The sequence below is a fragment of the Neurospora tetraspora genome, assembly GCF_033439725.1.
Source record: "Neurospora tetraspora strain CBS 560.94 chromosome Unknown B0H65scaffold_5, whole genome shotgun sequence".
In the NCBI taxonomy this organism is placed as follows: domain Eukaryota; kingdom Fungi; phylum Ascomycota; class Sordariomycetes; order Sordariales; family Sordariaceae; genus Neurospora; species Neurospora tetraspora.
In genome coordinates, this window is record NW_026944387.1 from 213,512 (window position 1) to 227,294 (window position 13,783).

Genomic DNA, 13,783 nt, shown 5'->3' on the forward strand with positions numbered 1-13,783 from the left:
AACATGTTGGAACTTCTCAGGCCATGTCTTGGTCGACTTTACGCCATGATACTCGCATAGGGCTCAGAACCCGGTTAGGACCATCCAGACGCAGCAAATTTGCGATAATGCGTCCATCAGTCTGCTCCGAGTCAGTCTACGACATCAAACGAGCCTCTTGCAGATGCCCATCTCCCAGCAGGGTTAAAAGGCCTCCGATTCGGTTGCCGACGACGATACTGTAAATTGCGCTTGGCAATCTTGAAGCTCGAACTTTGTCCCGGTATGGCATGCCGATATGGATAATCTCATCCTTCTCTTTTGACCAGCTGCAACTCCACCCGGTCTTCTGACTCGGTGGTACTTCAACCGGCAGAAACCGAACACCATGTGGCAACGGCATTGTTCGCGCTCCTATCACAGTCAGCGACCTAACAACTACTCGTGGCCAAACCACCACCCTCCTGGCTGCTTGCATATAGTCTCTTATAATCCCAAATGTTTTAGGAGAGGGGTCAAGGCCCAAGACCTCATTAGAGTATATTACCTTTCTCCCTCCTGTCCAAGGCAGATCCCCTTCCTCGCCAATAAGCTTTTACCCCGGATTTAACCACCAAGCCGGCCAATATGCGGCAGTTCACCACGGCGGTACTGGAAATCTGTGGCCGGAGCTCGGCAAGCGGCTCAACCAATGGCAACGACATGTTGGCACGAAGCAAGATTCATGGTTGCAGTTTGTCGATGAGACTTCATGCCGCGCCCTTTATGTTGACCACGGCATATCTGGAACGATGCTCATGAGCCCGGGCGGGCGGGCGGCAAAGAGGAACATGAGTATAAGGGTTGTCCTCCATGACATCTGCCTGAGAAGGTCTCTCTCGCTCTTGTCTTCTCCTTGGCTCTTCGAACTGCAACTCACTAGCTTTCCCCACCGGTACCTCTTCTCTTCGATAGCTCTTATCCGAACACACGCTCATCGAGCCAAGCCATCACCATGAAGTTCCACCACCTAGCCCTCACGGCCTCCCTCCTCTTCCAGGAGACACTAGCCCAATACGCCACAGCAGCCATGATGCGCTTCCAATGCAGCCAACTCTCCATCGAGCGTCTCGACCCGCTCGTCAACCCGGGCATGCTCCCCTCCACGCACATGCACCAGATCGTCGGCGGCAACTCCTTCAACGCGACCATGACGCCGGGTGACTACGACCCGTCCGCCAAGTCCACCTGCACCACCTGCTCCTTCGCCGAGGACTTTTCCAACTACTGGACGGCCAACTTGTACTTCCGGGCCAAGAACGGGAGCTATAAGCGGGTGCCGCAGATGGTTAACCTGGGACTGAAGGGCAAGGGGGGGATTACCGTGTATTATATCCCGCCGTATGATGGGAAGACGAAGGTTACTGCTTTTAAGCCTGTGAGTTTTCATGGACCCCTGTCAGCTAGCGTAGGTAACTGAGTGATAAGACGGACCGGACACTGACACACCATCCAAGGGCTTCCGCATGCTGGTAGGCGACGCCATGCTCCGCTCTAACCGCGGCATGCAAAAGCAAATCTGCCATCGATGTGAGCACAACATTGAGCAGAGTCCCTTTGGCGGTGCGCCCTGCACGGGCGATGATACCGTCACTTTTCCTAATAAGATGTGTCCGGGTGGGATTCGCACGACTATTACCTTCCCTACGTGAGTCCAGCCCTCCTTCACCATCACCTTCTTGAACCAACAGGCAATCAGCTGCTGGGACGGCAAAAACGTCGACTCCCCCGACCACAAATCGCACGTCGCCTACCCCTCCACCGGCACCTTCGAGTCCACCGGCCCCTGCCCCGCCAGCCACCCCGTCCGTCTCCCGCAACTCATGTACGAAGTCATGTGGGACACTCGGCAGTTCAACGAAAAGGCCATCTGGCCCGACAAGGGACAACCGCTTGTGTACTCGATGGGTGACGGGACCGGGTACGGCCAGCACGGCGACTACGTGTTTGGGTGGAAGGGAGACGCGCTACAGAAGGCGCTGGATGCGCGGTGCAGCGGTGATCGGTGCTCGCAGCTCAAGACGCAGACGCCGGAGCAGGCGTTGGCTTGTTTCAAGAAGCAGACGGTGAAGGAGGAGACGGAGGGGTGGGTCTCGGAGCTGCCGGGGGGGATGCAGGTTACGTATCAGTAGAGGATATGAAGGAAAGAAGGAAGGGGGTAAGAGATGTTGTTTGATGGAAGATGGGGCCAGCCCGTTACCGTGTTATCTTATATCCAACCTATATCCAATCTGTACCGCTGTCATAATGTCATAACGTCGTTAACCGTTCCATCGTTTTGCTCTTCCTTCACTTACCCCCGTTCATCGACCGCCTCCACTCCTTTTTGATTTCTTCTAACAGTCCATCAACAGTCAACACATCCACCGCCGTACCCGCCAACGCCTTTGCAACTCTCAAACTCCTCTCGAACGACAGCCTCGTCCCCGCACTCTCCGCAAACCCCGGATTGTGCGGCCCCGCCCCTCCCGGTCCCGGCGGTATCTCAAACCCGGGCATGATACTCGGCATCGCGTGAGCAATATCGCCCTGATCCGAACTAGCACCACTCCACCCCCTCATCTTATCCACATCCTGATCCTCCGGAATCTTCTTCGGCCCTCCAGCCTCATTCCCATCCCCATCCCTCCCTCCATCTCCCTCCTCGGGAACCAACGGATTAAAGTACCGCACATAACTCCTCCCTAACAATCGATTAGGCACATGATCCTTGTAAGCCATCAACCTCGTCACCTTGACCTTCGCCCCCGTCGCCATCGCGCCCGCATCAAAACACGCCATCACCTTCCCCAGCAGCTCCTCCAACCGCCTCTGCGTCGCCGCCCGAACCACAAAAATCCCCGCCGCATACGCATGAATGATATTCGGCTTCGCCCCGCCATCCGTAATATGTCCCTGAATAATATCACTCGGCATAGTCTGCTGCCTCAACACACTAATCCCATTATACGCCGTGATCAACGCGTCCAGCGCGTTAACACCCAACCACGGCTCCGCCGCGGCGTGCGCTTCTCTGCCAAAGTATTCCACCTTCATCCGAATGTACGCGGTCGTGTGCGTGAGGGCGCAATCGCCCACCGTGCCCGGGTGAGAGATGAGACTGATGTCGACGCCGTGGTCTTTGTAAGCGCCCGCGGCTAAAAGACGGATCTTACCTCCGCCGCCTTCTTCGGCGGGCGTGCCGAAGAGGACGACGCGGCCGGGGAGGGAGTAGAGGGAGAGGAGATGGGCGGTGGCGAGGGCGCCGGCGAGGGAGGCGGTGGCGATTAGGTTGTGGCCGCAGGCGTGGCCGATGGCGGGGAGGGCGTCTGGGTTGGGGGTTGGTGTCAGTTTTGCTTGTGGTCTAGAACGTGGCGATGTCGAGGTTATGAAATGCTGGGGTGATGCCTGCTGTGTTCAGGCACTTGTTGGGATGGATCACGAGATAGGATGGCATGGGGGAAGACAGCGGGATATGAGGGAGCGGGAGGGAAAGATGGAAGTGGACATACCCATCTCAACGTTGAACGAAACACAAGGTCCCCGTCTGCCAGTGTCGTAAACAGCGACCCAGGCCGTCTTCATGCCGTACGCCGACCGCGTCACCGTCCATCCTGGTTGTGTTTTCATGTACGCCGTCAGCGTGTAATGGGCGATGACTTCGCCATACCCAAGCTCAGGTTTGTCGTGGATCTTCTTGTTGATGGGCCATAGTTCCTCGGCAATGCTGTCGATGTAATCGCTGATATCGTTGAGGAAGCGCGGGCGACGCAATGCGTTGGCTTCTTGGTGGGTGATGATCACGAAGTCATCCTCGTCGATCTCGGGCAGCGTCTCGGTCTGGGTGCTGGAGTCTGTCGCCATGATGGACTTGGGATCATCGATGACCGGCGATATGGAGAGCGGGTAGGGCTGAGCGGGAGATGGACGACAGGGACAAGGACAAGGTCATGATGGAAATGGAGGCGCGATGTTTGTCGTGGACAACAAACAAAACAGTGGACGCCACGTCATGGGGACCGCTGAATGGTGGGGGCTGTGGCCAACCACGAGCGCTAAAGCCCCTGAAAAGGTGGGGCACACAAAGGACCCTTTCAGCACGTGCGACGGCGGGCCATTCCGTGTACCCCTGACATCTGAAGACTCCCCAGACACTCGACGAGAACAAAGGATTCTTTCAGCTTGCGACTCTGGTGGTTTCATGGTGGCATCTTCTTTGACTGCTTCTGCTCTCAGAATTTCATGTGATGCTAACCAGGCGACAGTTCAACCATCATTATCGGACGCGAAGTTAAGAACATCTCCAAACTGGGTGTACACCGGAAGAGCCCGCAGTGTCCGCATTACGTGGCGTTCAGGCAACCGCGATTGTTTATCTGCGTTTACTCAAGTAATCCTGCCTAAAGTGTTCCCTTCTGGGGCCATCGAAAGGTACCTAATTTCCACGTTACGCAAGATATCACCGAAGGCGGCAGCAAAAGTCAAAAGCTGGGAACATCTGGGGAGGCACAAGGACCAACAGAAAACCTTGACGCCAACCTTCAGTTCTTTCCCATTCAGCTCAGCGGTATCCCGTCAACTTCTTTATTGCGTTTTAGCGGCAAATAATTTCGCAACCAACAAACCGGGACTACAATCAACACTCATCTCCTCAAAGCCGTGTGCGGAATCACAAACCTCGCCATGACTCTCCACCAGTTCGGCGTCTCGCTTGAGACGTACCTCATGACCAACCCCACAATCAAGGGTGTGATTGTCAGCGCCGTAGTCCTCCACCACGACCAAATCCTCTTGATTCAGCGCGCGGCAACCGATGGCTTCCCCAACATGTGGGAAACTCCCGGCGGCGGAGTTGACCTCGGAGATGAGACGCTCTCTCACGCCCTGACACGTGAACTACTCGAAGAGACAGGCCTTGTCCTCAAAGATGTCATGGGACTTCTCGACCAACTCGAGTTCGAAGGAGCATCAGGCGAAGGGCGATATCGGAAACTCACGTTCCTTGTCTCTGTCGAGGATGCAGACGGTCAGCATGAAGACCCCCAAGTTGTTCTCAATCCGATGGAACACCAGGATTTCATGTGGGTCTCAAAGGATGACCTCCGCACCGGGTTTTGCGGGCAAAGGGAGATCAAGTTCGCATATCCTGGACAACGGGAAACACTCTTTGCCGCCTTCCGAGCCGATACAAAGACGCCGGGTGGGACAAAAGGGGTCAACGGTGCTGAAGAAGCGGCATGAACGGGATAGGAGCGGCAGACGAACAGTGCCGGCCTCGGGGACAAGGGCGACACTCGGACAATGATTGGGCCACAGACCATGTGCACGGCCGGAACCCCCAGTTGGAGACTCGGGAACCCGTCAACAGTTCCAGGTCCCGTCCCATTGACGGGAATGAAAGCGCGAGATATCACCGATCTGGATCCGGGCTACTTCCGATGTCCGGTTCCCAGATCTGCCGGTCCCTGCATCGGCGTATAGAGTGCATTATTAAACACCACTCCGAGTCGGGCAGCATGCGCGGGGATATCTGGGGATATCTGAGATCGAGACTTGGGTGGATCTTAAAATATCACAGAACCATTTCCACGTATGATTCAGCCATATCAAATTATCTGACTGGACCTGTGGCCACGCAAGCCACAAGCCACTGACCTTTGTTTCATGCAAAGATAACCTCCACCAAGCACGTTTTCCTTTCACGTTCTCGAAGCTTGACTTTGTTTCATCTCCCCTTGTTCCATGCGGGTGGCTCAGGGGCACGCACCACCCAAGATGTATCTGTCTTTGTCCTTGTAGATTTCCGGGTGTGGAAGAGGCTATTCCCATGTTCATTCATTTTCGAAGCCCGTACTTGTAGATTATTTCTTACACTCTTATAAAATGACAATAGTTCCCCTGTCCTATCTTTTCTTTCTTTTTTTCCAGCCAGCGTTGACTAACTCGAATCGACCACTCATCTCGATCAAGTTCTTCCAGCCGCCTCACACGTAAACCTACCTCCCACCAGACCAGCTCTCAAACCAAAACCACAAACTTCAAACAAGATGTTAGCCAACGCCCTCGCCGTCTTTGGCCTCATGGCCACCACCCTCACCTCCGCCGCCGTCATCCCCCCCGTCCGCCGCGGCGAAGCCATCGGCATCACGCCTCACGACAAGTACTCCTCCTCCGTCGGCGTTCTCGGCTGCAAAATCGACATCAACCGCGTAGCCTACTGGCCGTCCTCCGTCTCCTGCAACGACATCTGCGTCCGCGTCACCGCCAACGGCCGCTCCGTCACCCTCCTCAAGATCGACAGCTCCACCGGCGCCCACGATATCAGTTACGACGCCTACGCCTATCTCCAAAACGGCGTCGGTGCTGCCGGCGGGGCAGCCCTGGGCGGTGCCGTGGATGCCACCTACGAGTACGTCTCGCCCGAGGAGTGCAGGCCTCTTATCAAGACGCCTGACGGCAAACTGCCCTTCTCGGCGGCGAACTCGATGAGCTTTGTCAACTCTTGCCAGGGCGGTAGCTGGGTTGGCAACAACTTCCAGCTTTATAACATTGCCGATGCCAGGTGCCAGTGGGGCGAGGATGTGCCCTGCAGCTTTCCCGATTTGGCTGTTACCAACCAGCCGGATTGTGGAGCGGGACATATCTTGGGTATTCAGACGGTGTTGCCCGAGGAGTATCCGGTGGTGGATATTCCTTATCCTAACTGAGTTTGGTTCGACATCATGAGCCACGAAAGATACACGGCGTCACGGCATTTTCACTTCTTTTTTTAGTTTTTCTGACGATGGATACTGTGGGCGGGTTTGCTGTACAGGAGTTCTTGGGATATGATTTCTTTTTTCTTTTGGAGGACCTAGACGGGGTTCATGTTTTCTCTTCTCTGGGACATCATTTGGAGCACAAACTCAGGACATACACTGGGTGCAGCTTCAGGGATCCCACGCGCCCCCCAAAATACTTAGTACGGGACCTGGCGATTTTCCTCTTTTTCTTCTCATTTTAGACCCTTGGCTGGGCTTTTTTTTTTTTTTTTTTTTTTTTTTCTCCTCGCGGAGGGCATTTCACGAGTTATGACGTTACGGTATCTTATACCTCTAGACCTCTAGACAAAAACAAATAGAATTGTCTAAACAGCTCACATTTCACAGGCGGGTATTACAACATTTGGGACTCGCTTTTGCACCTTGATCGCAATTCCCATTCATATTTCCTTCTGCCGAAGCCGGCATCTACCATTTGCCTCTCTCATGTCGAGCCTAGAAGCCCCAAAGACACGAGAATTCCTCCGAAAGCCATCATGAATTCCAGGACTATGCCCACGATGTCAAACTCTCTAACTCCGCGCTATGCATTGCTCACCCTTTGAGACAGACCACAAACTCCAGACTTCCCAATCTTCCCGCAAGTGCCGATTCCGAACCGAGACCTTCCTCTGAACCTGTTCCAAGCCCGCGACAAGGTCGTCATGAACCATTTCGGGCTGTCAAGTTACCGAATATCGAAGCCATGAATGGTAGGTAATGAAGATCTGTTTATCGCCATGCCCCGCCGAAGAGAACCGCAAAGTTCAAGCCCCCAAAAACATCTAAGCCTGGCCAGGACCCTTCACCTCCACAAAATCTCCACTGGGGTAGCGGATATTCCAGACATCCTGTCCGGCTAGCGGATTCTGGCTGCCAAGAGTGTGGGTGCACTTGGCCTGATTGAATCCGTTCTTGAAGTCCGGAGTCTCGCAAATCTCGTTGTAGCCGAGATTGCACTGGCTGTCGTAGATGTTCCAAAGCTCAAAGTTCTTAGCGATCCACGAGTTGGGGGCGTTGAGAACGCAGTTGGAGATGTAGTTGATCGAGGTGGCTGCCGAGAAGGGGAGTTTGCCGCTGGCGGTTCCGTTGATGAATTAGCGACAGTTGTTTGGGTCCACGGTCTTGTAGGAGGCCGTGAAGCCCTCGCTGGGCTTGATCTGGTTCTTCACGGTGGCAGGGTAGCCGGTTTCGAGGTAGTTCCAGTTGTTGAAGCTGATGTCGTGGGCGCCGACAGAGTTGTCGACGCGGAGGAGAGTTACGGTGCGATCGAAAGCCGTGACCTCGACACAGATATCGTCGCACCCGATGGCCTCAGGCCAGTACGCCATGTGATTGATGTCGACTTTGCAGCCGAGGACACCAACAGACGAGGAGTACTGATCGTGGGGGGTGAGCCAGATCTGGCCAGCAGCGGCCAGTTTGGTACCGTTGCGGCCGTCGCTGAAGGGGGCGGCAGCAGTGGCGTTGAGGAGGAGAGTACCCGCAAGGGCGAAGAAGGAGAAGAAGGCCTTCGAGAACATCTTGTTGACCGCGATGGAGATGTCTGTGAGTGTGGTTGTTGCTTTCGGGTTTGTTGAAGGCAAGAGACTCCGAGACTGCTTCTTGTTGGTGCTGAGGAAGTGGAAATGTGGAAGAAGTGGTGGGAGAAGGGGGGATTTTATATCTAGAGGAGAGGGCCAATTTCCAGATCTGTGGCGGGTGAATGGGAGCTCTCCACATGCCATTCACCATCATCGCGGAGGTTGAGACGAGACGAGAAGGTTTTTGGTGAAGGGAAGGCCTGGTGAAGAGACCCGCCAACGGCCGGCAGAATCCATCCCGGAGCCTCAGACCAAAAGCGGTGGTGGGAGTCATCCTCGAGTTCAGACGACAGCAGCCTCTGGGTGAAGGTACCGCTCCGTTGGTATTATCCGAGGGCACTGTCTTGAGCGTGGAAATGGGAGCAACTTGTGTGTAAACCCACAAATGTCTCGTCTGGACTGGGAAGAGAAACTTGAGTTAGCATGTTCGATCCGATTGGATTCATTTTGCGCGTTTCTTACCTGCCGTTTGGGTTTGGCAAGTAGATGGGATTCCAACCGTGAAGCACGCATTGTAAGGATGGAGGCGACCAAACTCCCAGTCCAAGGTTTTCGAGGGGTCCTGGATCCTTCAAATCCTCCTCTACGGCCGTTAGGATATTGAGCGTTATGTTTCGATGATGTAGGAGAGGCCCAAGTCGATTAGTGATTTTGAATGTTTGTCCCCTCTGCAAATAAAATGAGCATGATGAACTTGAGTGGCATTTCTTTTCGTTTTTCTCCCGGCGGTGGTGGTGCTCACCGTCGTCGGGACCAGTCTGGTGTGAGGGCATGAGAATCGGGTGTGCATCAGTCCGCATAATACAAGGATCACCCCCTCCAACATTTTCCAGAACATTTTCACTGCTGCTGCGACTCCTGGTAAATTTTGCAACGAAGACTGGAAGGAAGGAGCCTGAGTAGGACCAAACGAGGAAGTCACAATCACAGAAGAAAGAAAGTGGCCGAATAGGTTTATGTCATTCCTTCCTGCCGAAGCCAGCATCAACTACGCGGCTACCATCGGGGAGCATGATGCTCAATCCTTGAAGTCTATGTACTTTTGGACTCCAGTCCTCTATCCGCCAGCTCCCAATGCATCTTTGCCGACCAAGCCCATGCACCCATGATGAGCGCTCATCCCGAAACTCAAAACCGACCTCCTCCTTATGCGACCCATCCGTCCTGGACGCCGTGGTATCTCAAGAGAAAAGGAAAAGTGTGTCGAAATGGTGTGTTGTGCCGCCGGTTTTCCATGTCTTGTGCTTAGGGAGCATCGACAACCTCACCAGAAGGGTAGAGGATGTTCAGAACATCCTGTCCCGTCAGGACGTCGTTGGAGCCCAGAGGGTGCTTGCAGGTAGCCTGGTTTGCACCAGGGGCGAGCGTGCACAGCTCGTTGAAGCCGTGATTGCATACGGGATCGAGGATATTCCACAGCTCGTAGTTGTTGCCAACCCAGGTGTTACGGCCGGCGGTGCACGAGCTAATGAAATTCATGGAGTTGGCTGCAGTGAAGGGGAGCTTACCCGAGGCCGTCTTGATCAGGTGGCGACAGTTCTCGGCTGGGACGAAGTTGGAGTCGGCGGGGAAACCACCGCCGGGCTCGATGTGGCCCTTGACCGCCGGGTAACCAGTCTTGAGGTAGTTCAAGGCGTCGAAGGAGATATCGTACGCGCCGCCGGATTGGTCGATCTTCAGCAGAGTGACCGAACGACCGTTGGCAGTGACCTCGACGCAGATTTGGTCGCAGTCGACAGAGGAGGGCCAGTAGGCGACCCTATTGATATCGATCTTACAGCCAAGCACGCCGACTGAAGAAGAATACTGGTCATGAGGGGTAGTGCCGTTGCCAGGGATTTTGATGGCCGAAGCAAGCTTGATGACGGTGGTGGCAAGGGCGAGAATGACAGACTTGAAGGACACCATCTTGTCGGTTCTTGATGTTGTGTGGCTTTGGGAGTGTGGTTGCGACTGTCCTGTTGCCAGAGTGAGAAGAAAGCAGGATAGGGTATTCTGCTTCCGGGTGGTCGATGGAGAGGAAACCGAAACAGGAGGAAGTGCTGGTGGAATGGGGGATTTTATATCTAGAGGAGGGAGGAATATCGAGAGACCATCTATTCCATGGGCATTGGGGGTCCACCCAAAAGCCAAACGGACCTCGCGGTCCATTCACTGGTCCTTCTCATCTTGAACCCTTCCCACGGCTCACCCTATCAAGATACAAGTGAGTGAATGGGAGGCGAACACATAATAACTGGGGGTGGTGGGTCATTTATCTCTTTTTCGGACGACTTTGAAGTAAACGCGGAAAATCTCGCACAGTACAAGGGCTGGTGACTGCGAGGTTGACGTCCGCCGTCACTCCTCAACAGTGCCACGCCATTGTCTTCTCATGACGCCGAACACGCGTTGTCTGTTTGGATATTATACCGCAAGGAAGTACGATGAGAGATTTGTTGTGCTTTGCAAAGACGCAGGGTCAGAAGTTGTGTGTTTTGGATGACTCAACCTTCCCGTCGTCACCACAAAAGCGGGCAAAGGGGGTCGACTTGAAAGTGAATGGAGAACTGCAACTCCAACCGCTTGCCAAGACGGCAGCTTATCGAGGTCAGACCACCAGGTGGTCATGCGAGCCGGCGAAAGTACCTTATAAAATGAGCACGATTTCCCGTCCACAGCTTCAGACGAGAAGGTTTTCTGCCCAGGTACCGCGTAAGTGTGCTGCCCATATCCTGTGGGGAATCTCAGTCATGGAAAAGACCATTCACGGGCACGGAACCTGCTCTGGTCCGGACTTGTGACGACTCCAGCCGTTTTTGACGTCGTGAGATGAATTCTGCCGGCCGTCAACATGCCCCTTCACTGAAGAGACTGCGTTTGAAGCTGTAGGAATCATCGTTCAGGTGAAAGGGAGCATCCCCAACGACTTTTTGGTCAGTGTCTGCGAGGGATTCAGTGGCATGGAATGACGGATTTTGATCAGCTGGTAGTTAGAGGCCACAGGACGGGATCACTCCAATACAGCGTCATCAAAACAATTTTTGCATCGTGCCTTCTGTTTTTACCGTGAATTTGATGACAGTCATTGTGGAATCGTGACTTCCTTCTCGCTTGCTTCCGTTTTAAAATGAGGGACATGTATGCGCTTGCAATCTCCACGTCTGTCAACATCGCACCTGCTCAAAAGCAATCTGGACGGAGCATCGGAGTAGGGAAAACGCTTGAGTGTCAAACATCTGAGATGGCTGGTGCTGTTGCACATTGAAGTCTGGCATAGGACTAAAAGGTACTTAACTGAGGAATAACAATGCCACATGTCACCATCTCGTCCGCAACATCTACCTACGCAAGTTCCCCCTTAATCTGTATTTTTGAAGAACAGACTCACAGCAAACGCGTGTGTCTACGATGATATATTTCAATACTGACCCTGCGCAGGAGCCCGCTGTGGAGTGAGGATGAATACAAAACCGGAGCCTCAATCGCTTGTCAAACTGCAGGGCTGTTGGGGCCAAACGACGGGCACAGTGGTTGTCATCTAGCAAAGCCCCCCACTTGCCTCCCAAGGATAGAGATATAAGACGAGCAAAATATCCCAGAAGTATTTCAGGCGAGCATCTTTCGTCGCCAGACCACAGGTGTTCTGTTGGGGGTGGAGTCTTTCCCATGCCAGTGGTAAATGCCCCAGGGCTGCCTGGAGGTAGAGGTAAGCCCTTCACCTAGAGCTTTCTCCTCATCTCAACCTTCGGACCCTTTCTTTTCAGGATTGATGCGGTGTGTCATCAACTGGTGTCTCTCACCGATGGACTTCCTCATCCGAAGCGTCCAGACTGTGGTTTGTTGAAGCTTCACAGTGTGGGATGAAGACTTCTGACCGTATCCAAGCCCATTCACTCAACATTCTCATCTCAACTATCCTCTACCCTTCACTCGAAATGTGGTTTTTGGGTGGATCTCAATATTTCGGTATTTCCTCCTCCTCTAGATATAAAAACCCCCCCTCCCCAGCCTTCCTCTTCCTTATCCAATCCTCATCACCATCCCCCTTGAAGATCAACCTCCAAGATCTTCAACAGCGAAAGACAAACCCCCAAGTCTTATCCCGCAACCTCAGCCCCTAGTCTTCTCTCGAACTACCTCTCAGTCGACACTAGACATCTCCAACATCGGCAAGATGTTTCACAAGGCGATCTTTCTTTCCGTAGCCTTCTTGGCTGCTTTCGGCTTCGCCCAGGAGCTTTCAACCTCCATCGTCAAGGCATCACCCTCTTCTCTCGATCCTCACTCCCCCATCAGCACTCCCAGTGCTCATGTCAACGTCGACAAGCGTCAGGCCTCCGGTACCGGTAGCCTCTACGATGTCACCCCTCACCCTTTCTTCTCGTCCTCCATTGGTGTTCTTGGTTGCAAGATCAACACCAACCGCGTCGCGTACTGGAAGGAGGAAGTAGATTGCGACAACATTTGTGTCAAGCTCACCAACACCACGAACGGCCGTACCGTCACTCTTCTCCGCATCGACCACTCCGGCGGTGCCCACGATATCTCATACGACGCGTGGAACTACCTCGCCACTGGAAATCCCGCGGCCCCTGGCACCGCCATCGCCGGAGGCGCCATGGGCAAGCTTGACTACCAGTACATCCCCGCTGATAACAGCAAGTCTTTGATCATGGACGGTTCCGGAAAGCTTCCCCTTCAGGGCGCAAACTCCATGAACTTCCTCTCGTCTTGCCTCAGTCGCAACACCTGGGTCGGCAAGAACTACCAGCTTTGGAACATCAACGATTCCTTGTGCCACAAGGGTTATGACGAGAAGTGCACCTTGGCTCCGGGTGCCAACCAGGCCACTTGCCCGCATGCCTTGGGCAGCGGTGTCAACGTTGAGATTACCAACCCGACCGATCATAAGGTCATGAACATCGAGTATCCGACTGAAAAGCCGATTCCTGCTGTCGGCTAGTTCGGTCGGGCGGTGCTTGCCTCAGTCTTCGACAATTCCCTATTTTCAGTACACCTTCCCTCCTTTCTCGCACGGTTTTCTTTAAAGGAGTGACGGCAGTAACATCCTTGGGGGGTGGTAGAGGTGGAATCTGGAATTGGAGGTCAGCTTGGGATCATCTGTCGTTTAGCGAGGCGTTCGGAATGGAAAGGACGGGATACATAGAGGTATAGAGATCACTGCTATAGATGTAGATGATCATTGCCTCAGAGGCAGGAAAAGAAAATGGACCAGATAGACAGATAGTTGCTGGTCATTGCTGGTGGTAAAATAACATCGAAACCATTTCAGCTACAACTCGACCTTTCGCTCTCATTGACATTATGTCCTCTGTGACCAACTCCCAGCCACCGAACCACATTCTCCTACTTTTTTGTTTTATTTCTGTGCATGCCTCTTATATACCTACCTCAATAAAT

The 13,783-nt window shown here is 53.7% G+C and overlaps 7 protein-coding genes across 7 annotated transcripts; 4 read left to right on the forward strand and 3 right to left on the reverse strand.

Annotated features, from left to right (window-relative positions):
- The first annotated feature begins 715 nt into the window (after nucleotides 1–715).
- On the forward strand, nucleotides 716–2,229 carry B0H65DRAFT_215531 (uncharacterized protein). The gene is made up of 3 exons (XM_062821982.1): nucleotides 716–1,396; nucleotides 1,476–1,666; nucleotides 1,718–2,229. Exons 1-3 carry the CDS (start codon nucleotides 974–976, stop codon nucleotides 2,148–2,150), a joined length of 1,047 nt encoding a protein of 348 aa, XP_062680065.1. The 5' UTR covers nucleotides 716–973; the 3' UTR covers nucleotides 2,151–2,229.
- On the reverse strand, nucleotides 2,161–4,131 carry B0H65DRAFT_526053 (uncharacterized protein). The gene is made up of 2 exons (XM_062828851.1): nucleotides 3,510–4,131; nucleotides 2,161–3,326 (listed from the first exon to the last, which is right to left on the reverse strand). The coding sequence occupies exons 1-2, from the start codon at nucleotides 3,859–3,861 to the stop codon at nucleotides 2,308–2,310; spliced, it is 1,371 nt and encodes a 456-aa protein (XP_062680066.1). The 5' UTR covers nucleotides 3,862–4,131; the 3' UTR covers nucleotides 2,161–2,307.
- A 318-nt stretch (nucleotides 4,132–4,449) lies between these two features.
- Nucleotides 4,450–5,363, forward strand: B0H65DRAFT_215611 (NUDIX hydrolase domain-like protein). Its single transcript, XM_062821984.1, has one exon. It carries the CDS (start codon nucleotides 4,681–4,683, stop codon nucleotides 5,236–5,238), a length of 558 nt encoding a protein of 185 aa, XP_062680067.1. The 5' UTR covers nucleotides 4,450–4,680; the 3' UTR covers nucleotides 5,239–5,363.
- A 681-nt stretch (nucleotides 5,364–6,044) lies between these two features.
- Nucleotides 6,045–6,749, forward strand: B0H65DRAFT_575250 (uncharacterized protein; the record flags this gene model as incomplete). The annotated part of the gene is made up of 1 exon (XM_062830613.1): nucleotides 6,045–6,749. The coding sequence occupies one exon, from the start codon at nucleotides 6,045–6,047 to the stop codon at nucleotides 6,702–6,704; it is 660 nt and encodes a 219-aa protein (XP_062680068.1). The 3' UTR covers nucleotides 6,705–6,749.
- An 833-nt stretch (nucleotides 6,750–7,582) lies between these two features.
- B0H65DRAFT_539997 (uncharacterized protein) lies at nucleotides 7,583–8,396 on the reverse strand (the record flags this gene model as incomplete). Its single annotated transcript, XM_062829136.1, has 2 exons — nucleotides 7,903–8,396; nucleotides 7,583–7,851 (listed from the first exon to the last, which is right to left on the reverse strand). The coding sequence occupies exons 1-2, from the start codon at nucleotides 8,318–8,320 to the stop codon at nucleotides 7,583–7,585; spliced, it is 687 nt and encodes a 228-aa protein (XP_062680069.1). The 5' UTR covers nucleotides 8,321–8,396.
- A 1,216-nt stretch (nucleotides 8,397–9,612) lies between these two features.
- Nucleotides 9,613–10,288, reverse strand: B0H65DRAFT_495147 (uncharacterized protein; the record flags this gene model as incomplete). Its single annotated transcript, XM_062827785.1, has 1 exon — nucleotides 9,613–10,288. One exon carries the CDS (start codon nucleotides 10,286–10,288, stop codon nucleotides 9,626–9,628), a length of 663 nt encoding a protein of 220 aa, XP_062680070.1. The 3' UTR covers nucleotides 9,613–9,625.
- Nucleotides 10,289–12,536: 2,248 nt separating this feature from the next.
- Nucleotides 12,537–13,325, forward strand: B0H65DRAFT_549511 (uncharacterized protein; the record flags this gene model as incomplete). The annotated part of the gene is made up of 1 exon (XM_062829665.1): nucleotides 12,537–13,325. One exon carries the CDS (start codon nucleotides 12,537–12,539, stop codon nucleotides 13,323–13,325), a length of 789 nt encoding a protein of 262 aa, XP_062680071.1.
- Between the last annotated feature and the right edge of the window lie 458 nt (nucleotides 13,326–13,783).

Bases quoted from the DNA above. Each gene is read 5' to 3' on its own strand.
- B0H65DRAFT_526053 (XM_062828851.1), bottom strand. From the start codon at position 3,861: ATGGCGACAGACTCCAGCACCCAGACCGAGACGCTGCCCGAGATCGAC. The intron at 3,327-3,509 runs GTATGTCCACTT...CCCCCAACCCAG, and splicing joins TTCGTTCAACGTTGAGATGG to ACGCCCTCCCCGCCATCGGC.
- B0H65DRAFT_215531 (XM_062821982.1), top strand. From the start codon at position 974: ATGAAGTTCCACCACCTAGCCCTCACGGCCTCCCTCCTCTTCCAGGAG. The intron at 1,397-1,475 runs GTGAGTTTTCAT...ACACCATCCAAG, and splicing joins AGGTTACTGCTTTTAAGCCT to GGCTTCCGCATGCTGGTAGG. The intron at 1,667-1,717 runs GTGAGTCCAGCC...ACAGGCAATCAG, and splicing joins ACGACTATTACCTTCCCTAC to CTGCTGGGACGGCAAAAACG.
- B0H65DRAFT_215611 (XM_062821984.1), top strand. From the start codon at position 4,681: ATGACTCTCCACCAGTTCGGCGTCTCGCTTGAGACGTACCTCATGACC.